We start from the raw sequence: 16,098 nt of genomic DNA on the forward strand, positions 1-16,098 counted from the left end.
ACCTACCCTGGTGTCTAGAAGGATTTTTGTTGGGACAGCTGAGTGTTTTGCTATCCCCCCCCCCCCCCAACAGTCTGCCAAGCGGATGAGCGGTACCCCCCCCCCCCCTTGCCCTCCTATGACAGCGTCCAGGCTAGCGGTGCCCCCCACAGAGCACACGGTGGCAGATTCCTATTGGAATGTCTTGCACTACACACTGACGTATTTGAATATAGGCGAGGGAATGTCAGACTCGTGCATTGCCTGGTCCTTCCTTCCGCTTGCTACGGCACCGGTCGACCACAAATATCAACCTCCACCACACGGTCATGATGCCCGTTATCATCGGCACTACACCTGGCTGCACCGCGCAAGGCGAGCGAATAGCTGACAGCTGCCAAGAGAGCCCGGAGACGAATGGGGGGGGGAGGGGTAGCTCACTCCGACACGCAGGACGCAGGTGCGTCACTCGTGATTTGTTGCTCTTTGTGCGCCACTGTTGTCCGCTCGCACCGCGCTGTGCACGGCAGCAACCCAGAGCACCGGCTGCTCTCCGAGCAAAGGACTTACCCAGTGCACATTAATGCCGCACCGGATCTGCTGCATCCCTTTAGCATCAAGTGATGCAGCACCGCTATTCACACAGCGGTAGGCCGGTATTCACAGCGGTAGGCCATAGCATGTAAGTGTAAATGCCCGGATACTAAACGATGACTGGAACGATTCACAAATTTCCCCCTAAGTCAAGTTACACAATGGTGAGCGGCGCACTGCACTCTGAACCTGCACACCCGAGTATATTCCTCCAAATGATGAAGCACACCAGCACTGGTTATTCAAGGCCTTCGTATAGCCGAGGATGCATGGAATGACCTCATCAAAGTCAGCAACACAAGTTGCACAGAACAAATAGATATATCGAATAATTAAAATGGTTAGATGTTTATATCTGGAGGTCTTGGGTTCGATTCCAGCCTTGACGCTTGTATATTTAGAGTTGGCATGTTCTGCCCATGGTCGTGTGGATTTTTCTCTGGGCCCTCCAGTTTTTCCCTCCACATTTAGAATCAACATCACGCGTTTACAGTAATTGGTTGATATACATTTCCACGTGATAATTTACATCGCTGAGCTATCATTTGTGGCCAGGTCGCTTCTGAAAAAAATCTATATAGCTCAGTGGGCCTTTATCTGGTAAGATAAAAAATAGTTTATTTTATTTCCAAATATCCAGGAACATAACGAATTTATCTTTGTTACCTTGATTGTTAACATAGTACTTGATGCAACACCAATCTGCATATGCTTGAGTAGAATGTAGTTCCTCAGATATATTTCCTGCCCTGTGTGAGTTCTGTGAGATGAAGGATCTGGTCGAATTAAACGGATGAAACAGGAGGTGAAGGATATAGGAACAGCAATGCTCAATTATGCGTAAGGTCTAGTTTCATAAAGTTAGGGACTTATTCATCCAGGTATGACTTCCAAAACTATCAGATATTCACTATCAAATTTTGCGTGATAACGTTAAGAACATGAATCAATGGTCACTGCCTATCACATTCATCACAATTTGTACGAGCAGCAGCAGCTGCGGCTGATGGAGTTACGTCAGCTCGCGTCCACACTCCAGCCTGCTAACCATTGCTGAATCGATATAGCCATAAAAAAACGTTGATCATCAATATTTTCACTTCCCACTTTAATAATAATAATGATTTAAATGTACATAATGTAAAATAAACAGTATCCGGTGAGGTGGCGCTGTGAGTACAATTGGAAAGTTGTGAATTCAAACCAGCAGTAGGAGGCCAACTCTGCCTATTACTCTGGGGTTGATAAAACTGAGTACTACTTTTTTGGAAGTCAACAGTGGTCATTTTATCGAGAGCGGCTGCCACCATGGGCATTAAAAATTCCACCATTGTCTCAGAGCTATGAGGCGGTGATGAATGCTACCCTATTTCTCCTCTGACCAAGACGGCACCAACTTTACATGTGAAATTATGTGAACGATGTGGATACGTACATGTTTACCGGGTCCCAGAAAGCACAGTATGAGTTTGTACCCTGCAACAAAAATGTTCACGCAGTTTTATTCACTTAAAAATTGTTATTTTCTTCGAGGCATGAACTAATATTAATCTAACAAAATTGGAAAAATGTCATGATCGTGCCATTGCTGTTCACAAAAATTGTAAAGATACTCCCACAATTAATAATTCAGGGCACAGGGCACAATTCATTTAACACTAAGCCATAGATTTTGCATCATTTATTATTCACTTGTGGTAAATTTTAATATTGATTACATTTGTAATATCCGCTTCTTAAATATTAGGCATTCCAACTAAAATTGTAACCTTGCAAATGAAAAACTAACATAAATATTCACTAAACCTTGCAAGTGTTATGCTTTAAAAATAGTAAAAATGTATAGACCAACCTCATCAATTCACCCATCAGCTATTCACAAATCTACTTGCGATGTTGTTCACCAATGAGTTATCTGTCGTTTGTGTAAATATATATGAAAATGTTGTGTCTCTGCGCATTTGCTAATTAAGTAATGTAATGTATTGTAAAACACATTACACACACTGCGAGCGTTAAGCTTTCATCACTTACAGTCACGATGTGCTCCAATGCCTGTATCCATGCCAATGTGAATGAACCGTTAAATGGTAGTCATCCTGCTGTGATTTACAACATTAGTGTAACATTTTGGGGATTCGTTTGATTTTATGGAGGCACCGCTGACATTCTGAGTTAGAATCCAGAATGAGACCGCCCAAGATTACACCGGATTCCCAGGTGTAGTTGCTTGATGGTCTCAGGCCCGTGACAGATGACCACTCTCCTCAGCTCTCCACGAGCAACCGGGCAGATGTCGAGAGAGTGGAGGAGTTCCTATACTTGAGCAGTGTGCTTATGACCAAGTTCAGCTTTGGCAATAAGAGGTCTCCCTCCAAATCACCATTACAAGTATTTCGGTATGTATGTATGTTGAATTTATTTCGCATTATATGTAGCCAACCGTGCTCGTTGGTGGTTTGGGGGAAGGGCAACACTCACATCATTAATACATTGATATGATTTTGACATAGTCATGAAATAATTACTGCAGTGTAAATAATCCATTTGAGTTAAATAAAAATCTTGTGTTGCATTGTGGGTATTCCACTGCTATTTGAGGTTTGCAGAGGTATTGGACAGGCATTGTTGAGACGTTTCTTTATTCATAATAACGGTTTGTGGTTTAGAGCCGGTAAGTATAAATGTGTCGCAACCCTCCACCACCCGACACAAGCCAGTAAGGTTTGTCACGTAAACAACGCGCCAATTAGTTACTACTTCAGCCCACCGGTGTGTTGGAGAGTAAATCCACAAAATGTACAAATTGAATTACGACGTTTTGCTGGTAATTACGTCCAGCATCATCGGGTGATTTACCAGAATAGTGAAGCAATTCACCTGATTCCCGTCTTAAAAAGAGCAAGCATCACTGTGAACCCACTATTCGGCCAAAATCGCCCAATGATGCTGGATGTAATTACGAGCGAAACGTCGTACTCAAATTGTACATTTTGTTGATTTACTCTCCAACACACCAGTGGGCTGAAGTAGTAACTAATTGGGGCATTGTTTATGTGACAAACCTTACTCGGTGTGTCAGGTGGTGGAGGGTTACGACATTTATACTTACGCAATCTAACCCACAAACCTTTATAATTAATAATATCTGTCGCGAAAGCCTACGTGTTCAACTCACATTTCTTTATACTTCCATGGTTAAGTGTAACTAATAAAATAATACGTTTGAATGGCATACACATGTGTGCTGTATTTTTTTAAAACAAAATTAGCAAACTCTCCCAAAAAGAGTTGTGTGCGATGTGACACAAACGGGGCTCAAATGTAATATGTGCATGTGTAATTTGCAAATTAATCCATTGTTTTAAGTTCTGGGGGCATGCTCCATCATGCTGACTAACTTAACGGTTTGACTCTCCCATTCGTGAATGAGCTGTCCTGCAAGACTAAACACTTAATATCGAGTGAGATGGCACACGCATAATAGTAATAAAACAAAGCAATCGGACGCCTGTGAAGTCGTGCAACAAAAACACACTCCTTTAGAATAATTTGACGCTGCTCTGGTTGTGTAAAGCGTAAAGATACTGCTGCATTGGTTTGCGCAGTCGCACAGTAAAGCCGTCCGGGCTGCGCCAAGCATTGTTTGGTGCGACGTTCTACGTCGTTTCGCTGCACACAGTGAGAGCATTCGTTCACCACGTGAAGGAGCGCTGCGCAAAACGTGTGACCTCTTGGGACAGCATTCGCATAAACCGCTCTTGCTGCCATACACCGGTGTCTCGAGTGATTTGTTTGAACCACGGATCACGGGGGGAGACCGTGGTTGTGCCAACTTTCCTTTTGAGGGTTGCAGTCCACTTCGAACGTCAACCGCTAACTGAATGTGAATGCCCTATTAACGGAAGTTCCTGAAGAAGGTCCCGGCACGTGGAGCGGAAATGCCGGACACCGTGGCGAACGATGTGAAGCACAGCCCGGAAACGTGTCATGGAAGTGTGTGCGTGGTTTTTGTTTCATTTACAAGGAAATAAATCATCGATGAATGACAGAGTGGCAGCGGCGTGCATCGGTTGCTCACGTTAGCCGTATGGCTGAAGTCCAGTTCGAGCCTGACAACGTCCGGAGCGGGGTTCATGCTCACCGAAATGATGCGAGACTGCACTATCGTGTTGTTCCTGAAAGAGGAAATGTTCACATCACACATTAATGGTGCCTAAAGCGAGGGGTCAGGTCCAATCCAAACATTTGAGTGTTGCACAGTGGTTAACTGGAATGAAGAAATGATGTAATATCGACCATGAAACGTGACAATTATAGCTGTCTGCCTAACTTTCCGATTTCGTAAGACTTGCAGAATTTTCCATATATTTTTTAGAAAGGTTAATCCACCGTTGTGGTCGCTCCATCCAAATTGCGGTGCATCACATCGGATTAAGCGCCTGAATCGTATCCGAGGTTATGCACCTTGCAGGTATATAAATTCCATTTCCATGATAAATTGCATCCATATTGATACAAATAAATGTCCTGATTTGATCAACTCATTACTGTAATTCCAACTGTTTATGCAAAATTTGCTTAAATTGCCCCCAATTTTTTTAAATTATTTTTTTATCCAACTGCAAACCAATGCTGTTTGTGATCTCCATAGGACAAGGGTTCCATGTATTTCGCAGCAATTTTCATCACCAAACTCTTCTGCTCCGGGATTGCATCGTGTGATATAGGCTCCACTCACTATTAAAGCCACCAGTTAGGGCTCTAGATGTCAGCGGTTTTGAGTAAATTAAATAATAGCATTCCCCACTTTCTTTGTCGTGATGTTGAGTGGCACTGTGAATCTCGAGTTATATAATTAAGCAATTATGGCATGGAGATTGGAAACAATTGGAAGAGTTCGCTGCGAGTCACCCATCGCTTGGTGCGATTTGCATAAATCCTGACCCGCCACTTAAAAAAAAAAATATTGCCTTCCATTCTTGCGTTTGCATAACGGGGGCAGGTCATGCCGTTTCAATTCAAATTATGATCTGAAAGAAATAAAAACATCTACCACCACACCAGTTGTCACGGATACAAAGGATGGAAAGGTTCTCAAAGTACGGTGAGCCTCGCAAGGAAGTTAGCAAACAGATGGGGAACACTTTAGATGATAGCATTCTTTCTTTTCTCGAGTGACCGTTACAAATTTGCCGCGTCATCAATTTTTATTCATTTGGTTTGTGCTGGACTCAATTTTTATTTGTTTTGCTGCCATAAACCGGGTCTCTTTCCGTGTCCTCACACTGGTTGGTGCAGCCACCAAATGGCATAATCAATCGTAATTCATTTGGCAAGCTCACTTGCTGTCTGGTAACATTTCTTGGGGGGTAGGTGGATCCAGCGCTGTACATTTAAATAATCCAATCAGTGAGCGGGAACGTATGTCGTGAATGCAAAGCACGGCTCACTGCCTTGAATTAATGGTATGGAAACTCAAAGCAGCGTCCATTTGAGGCTGGTTCAGTAAATCCAATCAGCGTGACGTTGAATTGAATTGGGACCATAAACATTCATTCAGATGTGAAGTTCATCATCATCATCTCCAACAGAGGTTAACAGCAGCCCCTCCTCCCTTCTCTCAATGACGTGCGGCAATAATAAATAAGGTTTAAAACTGTGGTCCGTGACGCGGCATCGACAATACTGGGCTGTGATGAATCTCTCCCCGGAAATCATAGCAAACGGTAACAACTGACGAAGTGGTAAAGGTTTTAGAGAAGAAAACAAAAAATCTGGCCAACACAAACTAACTAAAAAGTTCGATGCTAGAATTGAAGATGGTCAACACAGCTCGGCAAAGCAATGATGACAGCCACGTGGTTGTTAAGAATACAAAAAAAACGTTTCAAAGGCATGTGACAAACAATGAATTCTCTCGAGTCTCTGGAAAAAAAGCAATTCGGGTGAATAGCCATAAGGGGAACAATGCTACCCAAATCTCTACATCTCAGAGGCTCTACCCTGTGCAATACGGCAGGAATATTATGCCTGTAATACAATGTACTTGTTCGTATATGAACGACACTCGTTTTTACGTCCCCATTCAGCTGGGGGCACAGGTGCAGCTATTGAGCACATCATGAGGAGGTGGTGTAGTACCTACTGTGCCAGGTCATCTTTTGCTCCTCCAGTTTCTGATGCTTATATATCCTATGAGATACACATTTAAGGCTGGGTCGACCTAGGCTCAAATAATACTTGATGCTATTGAGTAAGAGTTGCAATTCAAGTTATCCATGGTCAGGAGGATACCCCTGCTTATAAGGCATACAACTAAAACGTGTACCTGGATAGATTCAACAATACACCTCCTGACCATCTCACAGCTCAGCAGGTTTGGGAGTTTCATAAATCTCTACAGGATTCACCACCACTCCTGTGTGAACTTCTTTCACACCGTTCGCAGCCAACCATGCTAATCGGAGGTGCAGGGGGAATCATTGGGCACCCATTTAGGGCTGAGTGGACCGAGAAGCATCAGGCTCGAATGAATGACGAGCATGTACGTGGTGGCGCTCACCTCTGTTGACGGCCCTGAGCCACTGACAACTCTAGACACTCCACAGTCAATATGAATGCGTAAAAGCTCAATATATCACGTGGTTCAAGATTTGAAGTTTTCGTGACTGCAAGGATCCATACTCTTTGTTTTTTTCGGTAAAGTCACGTAGGTGAAAACAAAATAAAAATGAAAACAATTAAATTAAATCACGACGTTTCGGAAGAAACACAAGCCTCCGTCATCAGGTGTGACTGCTCCAGCAGTATAAAGCAAGCTAACAACGTGTCTCTAAATAGTTCGCTTTATACGCTACAGTAATTTTGCTGGAGCGGTCAAAACTGATAACGGAGGCTTGTGTTGTTTCCGAAACGTCGTGATTTAATTTAGTTGTTTTCATTTTTATTGTTTTCACCTACGTGACTTTACCGAAAAAACTAAAGAGTATGAGTATCATGTGCTTGTAGAGTGTGATACTCTAACCAAATGGGGGAGCAGTGACACAGTGGTTAGCGCACTGCGCTATCAACACAGCGACTTAAGTTTAATTCCTCGCCATGGCTCACGCTCGTGGTGAGTGACAACTTAGGTGGTTCTGAGCGTGCGTCCCCCCCCCAATCCCTTCATCAATCCTCATGAACTGGCGTGGTGAAGGAAAGTCAAACACACCATCATTACCAATGAGGCGTGGGGAGCCTTCATCCGGCCCAAAGATTGACAAAGGGCCGATGTTATTATGCAGTGTGCACGACGCAATGGAGTAAGTTTATGGAGTAAATGCATCATTGTGAATGCAGAAATTATGGTATTGCGTGCGTTTACCTTGGTTTGGGTAGGAAGGTTTCCAGATGTTTGTAGATCACAATTCCCACGACAAACACCGGCGATTCTGCTGCAAAAAAGATAACATCCGAGCATTTAGCAATAAAAAACAGGGCGCAGTTTGTTATTAAACCCATTCATAGTTTATGGACAAATGCATCAGATTGTCAAACAATGAAGAAAAATCTTAATTTTGGAGCTTTCATGACTGCAGGAATTATTATTTGGTTCTTTCGGTGAAGTCACGTACAAAGATAAAATAATAAATTAAATAATAGCATACTACGACGTTTCGATTGCAACACAAACAATCATCATCAGGTATAAAAGAAATAGCAACAAAAATCTAACCAGAAAACTATAGACAGACATATAAGCAGACAGACATCATAAAGATACACAGAGAGAGAACACGTATCGGCACAAAGAGAGAGGTCGTCTCTGTGACGGGGCCTTACATAGAGAGGGGGCGGGGGCGGAGAGAGGGGGGGGCAGAGAAAAAATTAGCATGTCAATGAGTGGACAACGACGTGGTACGGTACGCAAACTTGAAAATTAGGAGAAAGACACACTAATTTAATTTATTATTTTATCTTTGTACGTGACTTTACCGAAAGAACCAAATAATAATTCCTGCAGTCACGAAAGCTCCAAAATTAAGATTGAACCACTTCTACGGGGAAGTTTTAAGCTTATCTTTTTTCTCTCTCTCTGATTTTTAGTTTTCTCTCTCTGCCTGTCCTCTCTTTGGAATTTTCACACTTAAATTCTAACTTAGCAATCTTTGAAATACGTTATCAACCGGGCTATGCGTTAATTGTGTGTTGACCGACTCTCTGTGTTGCATTACATTACATTTCGATATTTTACTAGGTTATTTAATTTTAGTGTGTCTTTCTCCTAATTTTCAAGCTTGCGTACCGTACCACGTCGTTGTCCACTCATTGACATGCTAATTTTTTCTCTGCCACCTCCCTCTCTCCGCCCCCGCCCCCTCTCTATATTTAAGGCCCCGTCACAGAGACGACCTCTCTCTTTGTGCCGATACGTGTTCTCTCTCTGTGTATCTTTATGATGTCTGTCTGCTTATATGTCTGTCTATAGTTTTCTGGTTAGATTTTTGTTGCTATTTTTTTTATACCTGATGATGATTGCTTGTGTTGCAATCGAAACGTCGTAGTATGCAATTATTTAATTTATTATTTTATCTTTGTACGTGACTTTACCGAAAGAACCAAAGAATAATGAAGAAAAACTATTAAAATGCAAAGTGTTCCATCGGTCTTGTAAATCAACCCTATCGAAATGTTTCAAGGAATTTTCTTTTTATTATTTATGCACATTTCATTAAAACAATAGATGCGCTTCTACGTAACAAGTCCGTTAAACATTGCACAGCTGTGCTCCTTCCATTATACACAGACGTGCACGTGTAAATATACTCGGTCTATGACAATTACATTCCATCCATGAGACTCGATTACTTACAATTTATGCAAATTCCCGTACATGTAAATTATACATTTAAGCTGCTGAAGCAAACGGGGGACTACAAATGAGGCTGTGAGATACAGCACAAATGAGAGAGTAAACAAATATATAAAACCACGATCCCAAATCACGTTAAATGCTTGGAATTGCCGGGAGTTGAATCATCAACGACTAAACTCTGTTCGCATCGACAGCTGGTCGTCAGAGTCTCGTGTCCATCAACCCCCGCGGAGAAAAACAAGTTCAGCTGGAGGAAAAGACGTAAAAAAACTGAACTGCACATTTTTACGTTTTTAAACTGCTCGCAGTTTGTGACCTCACAAGCCTCTTGGTTTAGGGGCGCGCCAGTGATTGTTGTTCCGCAGCAATGGGACTGCGCTCCCCGACCATCTGCTGAGAGCCAGAGGTTTATGAACTCGAGACCGCAGCCAGTGGGGTCACGCACGCGCTCGCAGTTGGATTGCCGCTGGGCCAGCGTTCTTCATTGCAAGGCCCCGCGGGCCACTGGCGGCCCCTGGTGGCTTAGCAGCGCGACCCCTGACCTGCGGCCCGCCGACAATACACAAATGTGAAAATACCCACCCATCATCATCGTCGTACTGCTATCAAATCCCAATGGTTTAAAATGTGGGGTGGCCCTCACACTGAAAGTTCGTGAAGAACGCTGCTCTGGGCCATGAAAGGGCCCACGAGTATTCGGCCCCTTGCTGCTGCATGCGCTCACCAGTTTCTACTGTTAAATACGGGACACGCACCCTCCCCTAGCCCCCACCCTTTCCCCCACACTCTCCTCCCCACCACCACCCGGGCTTGTGCCCCCCCCCCCCAAGTATATTTCCCCACCGGCCGCTACTGTTTGTCCTCGTATGGTAAGTACCACGAGGTCGCGAGTCCATCCTGGCCACTATTATTGACGACAACCACACCTTACCATCTCGTCCACCCCTATGCCAGACAATCTATGAAGAGTTGCGCTTGGTTGCTGAAAATGCTGGAAGATCTTGCACAGCCGACACGAGGACACCTTGACTCCCGCGATCTCTGCGGGAGTCAAGTGTCCGCACTATGACCACATCACAAATATAGGTAATCAGCCATTCGGCACTGGAAAAACAAAGGCAGCCGGGTGTAGTTGTGAGCCACACTCCGTCCTTGTCCACCATGCCAGCCTTCATAGGTGCTAACAGCAAATGCCACAACAGCCTGTTTTAGCTAGACGGGGGGCCTTTATCTCTGCGTGTGTGGCTTTACGTGTTGTTGTGCGTAACAGCTCTGTGCAGTAAATAATGCTTCTAACAGGGCCTGAAGAAATGTTCCATGCCAAGTGGATCGAGCAGCTGAAAATTTTTTCTGGCGTGTTTTTGTTGCGGCATAAATGCCACAAGGGTTGGCTACATATGATTCAAAACAAGCTCAACATACATACATAACTGTCCCTTCCACCGTGCGGGCTGAGGTTTGGTAAAATGTCCCCTCCCCCAATTGAGGAGATGGTCTGGTTGGGTGACTATATGCGGGATGAGTTACAGTGTCCACTGACAAGGCCATCATTCCACCAAACAATTGGACAGAATGAAAAGCGAAAGCAGGCATGATTGGAAGCATGCAAGTCCATTTTTTATACAAAATTACTGCATTTGGGAATTAACAAAATGTGTAATGTTAAAATGAGCAGTGTGACACATCAAAGCGGATACTGCATACACATCAAGACGTAAAAATGCTACAATTCACAATGTTTGTAGAGAGGGCCGTCGAGAAGAAAACTCACGGACAAGTTTAGTTTTTGTTTGTTCCCCTGAGTTATTCTGCAAGGATCTGAAGGCTACGTATTCTTTTAAGCGTAGAAACCTGTGCCTCCTGTCGTGACGTTGGCATAGTGCCACATTGGGGCAATGTCTCCTGATCTGTGGATGACATTGCCCAGGCATGGGTCCTTGCTCACCTTATCTTTGCCCGTGTATCTGTCGCAGGCTTCAAGGCAGTTTCCACCCTCTGGCACGTGGCACACACGATGCGTCACACGTGACGTGGACTGTTGTGGTGCTGTTGAGCATCGAGGGCTCGAGCCAGTCAATGCAGCACTGAGTTTGTTTCCTTTTTGGAAATCACCATGTCGCTTCTGATGTGTTGTTGTACGACAACGAGTGGCACTCCACTTGAATATTTTAGACTTCCTCTTGCATGCGATGTTGCCTAACAGAGTTTTAAAAGTTCACCTTATCTCTCCCGCATAGTTACACCATGATATTTGAGGTAAGAGTCCATAATCCCACGGAAATGTCACCACTTTTTGTGATTTTAAATTGTCCCCCTATACGTTTGATGTGTGCCTCCGTGTGAATGTGACAAGACGAGCAGTTTGCGACCTTAAAACTAGATGTTAACTTGATCTCACGATCAATATGACGGTGGTTGTGAAATATAGTTTCGTGTCATTGAACCTAACCGTGAATTTTCAGGGGTTTGTGCGAAGCAGGATTACAATCCATAGCCTCAAAGGAAAAATAAATATTTAAGTGCAGGCAAGACTATGACGATTCTGGGACTGATACTTGGAAATATAATACACACGGGGGGGGGGGGGATATGACCGAGTTCACTTTCACTTATCACGACTCCAGGTAACATAACACTCAGTCACCGAAAACCTGATCTGAAACAAATGAAATAATGCAGCCTCCTGGTCGTGCAGATTCCTGAAAATGCAAATACATCCAAGTTGCGAAATCGCATCCCTGGAGAGATTGGGGAGAGAGACTTTTCCACCCGCCGGCGGTCAGATAATGCGCTCCAGCATTATTATCGCCGGTGTCAGCGGGGACTAGGAATGTCGAGGCGGTCGGGAACATTGCAAGTCCGAGGGTAACACATTGCATAACCCAGCAGGGTGGTGGCTACGTCTCCGGCACATGACTCACAGTCAGAACATTGCTAATTTAAATCCCAGTTGGAGGTCCACTCGGCCCATCATTCCCTCTGGGGTCAATTAAATGAGTACCACTTCAAGATAAGTCGACAATCGTCAGCCACTTAATGAATTAGCCCCTACCAAGGGAATGAAGAACGTACAGTATATGATGCACGAAGGGTTATGAGACGGAGGGAAAGAGACATTGCAATAACAGGAGAGGATTTTGATGGACTGCATAACAAATAAATCTTCAGTTTTAACAGACCGGTTTTGAGGCAGGGATAATATCTGTTTTGCTGTATGGGTAAGAGTGTGGGCCTTTTACCAATGCAACTTGTGCCTTCGAGTCTGTAGTTTTGAGCGGAATAAATGTGGCCAGAAAGTTGGACGCTTGGAATAGAATGTGACAGGAAACCTTTGTAGATATAATTGGATCGAGGTGGTTGGGATGGTTAGAGCACACATGCAGAATGCAGGAGAATAACTTTTACCAAGACAAACGTTTGACTGGCATCCAGAGGTCAATAACCTCTGAGCCCCACTGTGGTGCAGTGTACTGTAACATCCTCAGACCCTATTTACCTTATCTTTCCACGGATGCCAATTCAATTGTGTTTTTGACATCGGTGTTCATGAAGTGATTTCCCTTCAGTATCATATGCAATGTGGAGTGTGACCTACCAGCAACCACCCACCGGTCTACTTCATGACAGATAAGGAGTTTTAGTGTCCAGTTCATCTCTGTTGCAGAGCGATCGGGAGAGGGATATACAGTACCCAAGTAAAATTGTTATCAGTTTAACACGTAGGATTTCGCGACCAATATTATCCATAATAGATGTTTTGTTGGGTTAAATCGCGTGCATATAAATGTGTCGTTAAACCCGCCACCACCTGACACAGCCAATTCTGGCTGCCGCCTGATGAGGCTGGTTGCAATGACCTGCGAAATGGCGTACTTGAATTGTAGATTTTGTGTGTTTACTCTCCAACACACTGGTGTGCGCTGAACTGGCAACTAATTGGCACGTTTTGTTTTACGTGACAAACCTTACAACTGTCTGTGTCGGGTGGTGGCGGGTTTAACGACACACTTATATTAACACGATCTAACCCTAACCTATGTTATGGATAAAATTGTTATCGTAGACGGCACCCACAATAAACACGTGCCCCTCGCCCCCCACACCACCTTTCGTTGCACGGCACGCACGAGCAGCACACGTCGCACCGGTAATCTCTAGGGCGATCTTCGGTCTTAATGCGATGAAATATGTACGCTCGATGTTTCTGGCGACACACACACGGAAAGGTCACCTATCCCAATGCCAAAGGCTACATCTCATCCCACCAGTATATATTTTATTGAATGTCAATGTACCGCACGTACGCTCGGCGTGTCGTGCCACGTCCATTGCGCCGACGTCACCGGGAACAGCGCTGACGACGTGCCACGACGCTTGCATTTATATTCACTTACTCGGGAAAGCCACACCGAGGCCGAATACTCTTTTGCAGGAGGGTCCTGCTCACATTGTGTGTGTGTGCGTTTTTAGCTATGGGAGGAAACTGAAGAAGATGCGGAAAACTCATGCAGAACAGTGGGAAAACATAAAAAACACCACACAAAAAGACACCAGAGTCAGGAATAGAACCCAGACTTCACCTTGCTGCGAGGCACGAGTGTTGCCACCGTGCTGCCAACCTGCCACCCAAGTATATGAATATCACCATGGCCACCATATCGCAGCTGAACAGAAGTTTAATTTTAAACCCATTTGATCCATTACCTAACTTATTTGCAAAACCACGGGGGTTCAAAATAACAGGCACATTCACAGAGTCGTTCCAATCTTTAAAGTTTCCGACCTCTGAAATAACAGCACTTGATGTCGTCTTTCATTGTAAACGTTAATGAAAACCATTACAAATATGATTTGCAGCACTGAAAATGTGAACGTACATTTGCTACTTCTCGAAGTCGGACTTACGTAAGCTGGAATTTAGGGTAAGCCAGAAAGACTACCAGGAATCATTAAATATTAAAATAAAAATAAAACAAAGAGCACTCCAACCAGAACACAGTGCGCTAATTAAGCTGTGCAAGGTATGACAGTTCAAGGCTAATCACGTGTCTAAAATTAAAGATGTGCTTTTCAACGTAAGGCAATGTAAGATGTGATCCACAGACATTGTTCTAAATACAATGAGCCGTGTGTGTTTATGCAAGGCGAATTCTGAAGTTACATATCTATATATTTCTGCTATATGGAATTCAGTTAACCGGGGACGCCTCTTATATTTTCACATCCAGTGGGCCTCAGCTTTCCACCTCTGCTTTCAGGCGATGCCAAGTGACCCAGATTATATGGTACATCAGTAACTTTTACACGATTGCAAATATTTTACTTAGTCAATAAATATTTAGATCTTATTTTTTTCAGTTATTACGTTTTTTTTCTTTATTATGAAAAGTCTTAGGTGTTAATTCCGTGTAAATCTCGATACAGATGTAATGACATAGTAACATCTACTGGTTGGACAAGGAAAGCACGGGTACAGCCACCACTATAAATATCATCCAATCTCCAAGGAAGGGGTATCTGGGCCAAAGGTAAAGGGTGAGGCTGGCCGAGATACTCCGGGAACCGGCATGAAGGTTCCACGAAAGGGCGTGGCCCGAGGCGGAGCCTAACCACGTGTAGCCTGTAGGGATGCTAATATCTACGTGTGTACTCGGAGAAAGAAGAGGAAAGCTATTCTATGGTTATTTCGGTAAAGTCACGTAGCTAGCAAAAATAATAACAATAAAATAATAATAAAATGTATAAAGTGAATACAAAATTAAAAAAATATCACGACGTTTCGATCGCAGCACAAGCGGTCGTCATCAGGAGCAGGGAGGTTAGCCTCTGAGGGCAAGCTGTCGTGATATATTTTAAAATAAAAATGTATTCACTTTATTTTTATTTTATTATTTTATTGTGATTTTATTTTTTATATCTACGTCACTTTACCGAAAGAACCATAGAATATGAATTCCTGCATTCACGAAAGTCAGAAGAGGATAAGGCTGTCCTGTGGTGTGCCCGAATGTGAAGACGGAAGCTTGTGTTGCCTCCGAAACGTCGTGATTTTTATTTTACTTTTATTAATTTTATTTTTTATTTATTTTACCTACGTAACTTTACCGAAAAAATCCTTGCAGTCACGAAAGCTTCAAATCTAGAAAGAAGAGAGTACCCTCTACACGACGTGTCGCGGAAGTCACTCATTATACACAGTAAAATCAGCGCAAGCCTCCCGTTAAATCATGTGACGTCTGCGTGGCCACCCCCACTCTGAATCCCCCCTCCCTCTGCCCGAACACTGTGAAAACACGCTCTGCCCCGTCCAGCTGACTTCTTGCTGCTTGCTCCTTCCTTCTCTCTCCCCCTCAGTTTCATCTCCTCTCACCCCCGGCATCTTGGCTCGGGCATGCCTTCTACTCCTCGTCCTCCTTCTCCCCTTCCTGCACCACTGATCCTTCTCTCTTGTTGCTGCTCATATTTGAGCCGTGCCCTCCTTATCTATCTTGGGTGACTTCTGGCCAACGACCATGCCTACCCCTTTTCTGTTCCGTTTCCATTCATTACATCCGTACCTCCACTCCCCTTCCCCTGGTGTGCCACAGGAAAAAAAACATTTGATTGCGTAATTTAAGTCTGGAATTTAACCATTATTAATGAGTCTAATTGCAATATGCTGGGCATCT

The 16,098-nt window shown here is 43.8% G+C and overlaps 1 protein-coding gene across 1 annotated transcript in view; it reads right to left on the minus strand.

Moving 5' to 3' along the window:
* Positions 1 to 16,098, minus strand: part of LOC144933773 (adhesion G protein-coupled receptor B3-like) — a 235,164-nt gene that overhangs the window by 49,010 nt on the left and 170,056 nt on the right. Inside the window, exons 14-16 of the mRNA XM_078858875.1 lie at positions 7,940 to 8,009; positions 4,655 to 4,751; positions 2,009 to 2,049 (exon numbers count right to left, since the gene is read on the minus strand). Coding sequence (XP_078715001.1) covers positions 2,009 to 2,049; positions 4,655 to 4,751; positions 7,940 to 8,009 — 208 coding nt within the window. The remainder of the gene's footprint in view (positions 1 to 2,008; positions 2,050 to 4,654; positions 4,752 to 7,939; positions 8,010 to 16,098) is intronic.

Source organism: Lampetra fluviatilis, chromosome 8 (genome assembly GCF_964198595.1).
Source record: "Lampetra fluviatilis chromosome 8, kcLamFluv1.1, whole genome shotgun sequence".
NCBI lineage: Eukaryota > Metazoa > Chordata > Hyperoartia > Petromyzontiformes > Petromyzontidae > Lampetra > Lampetra fluviatilis.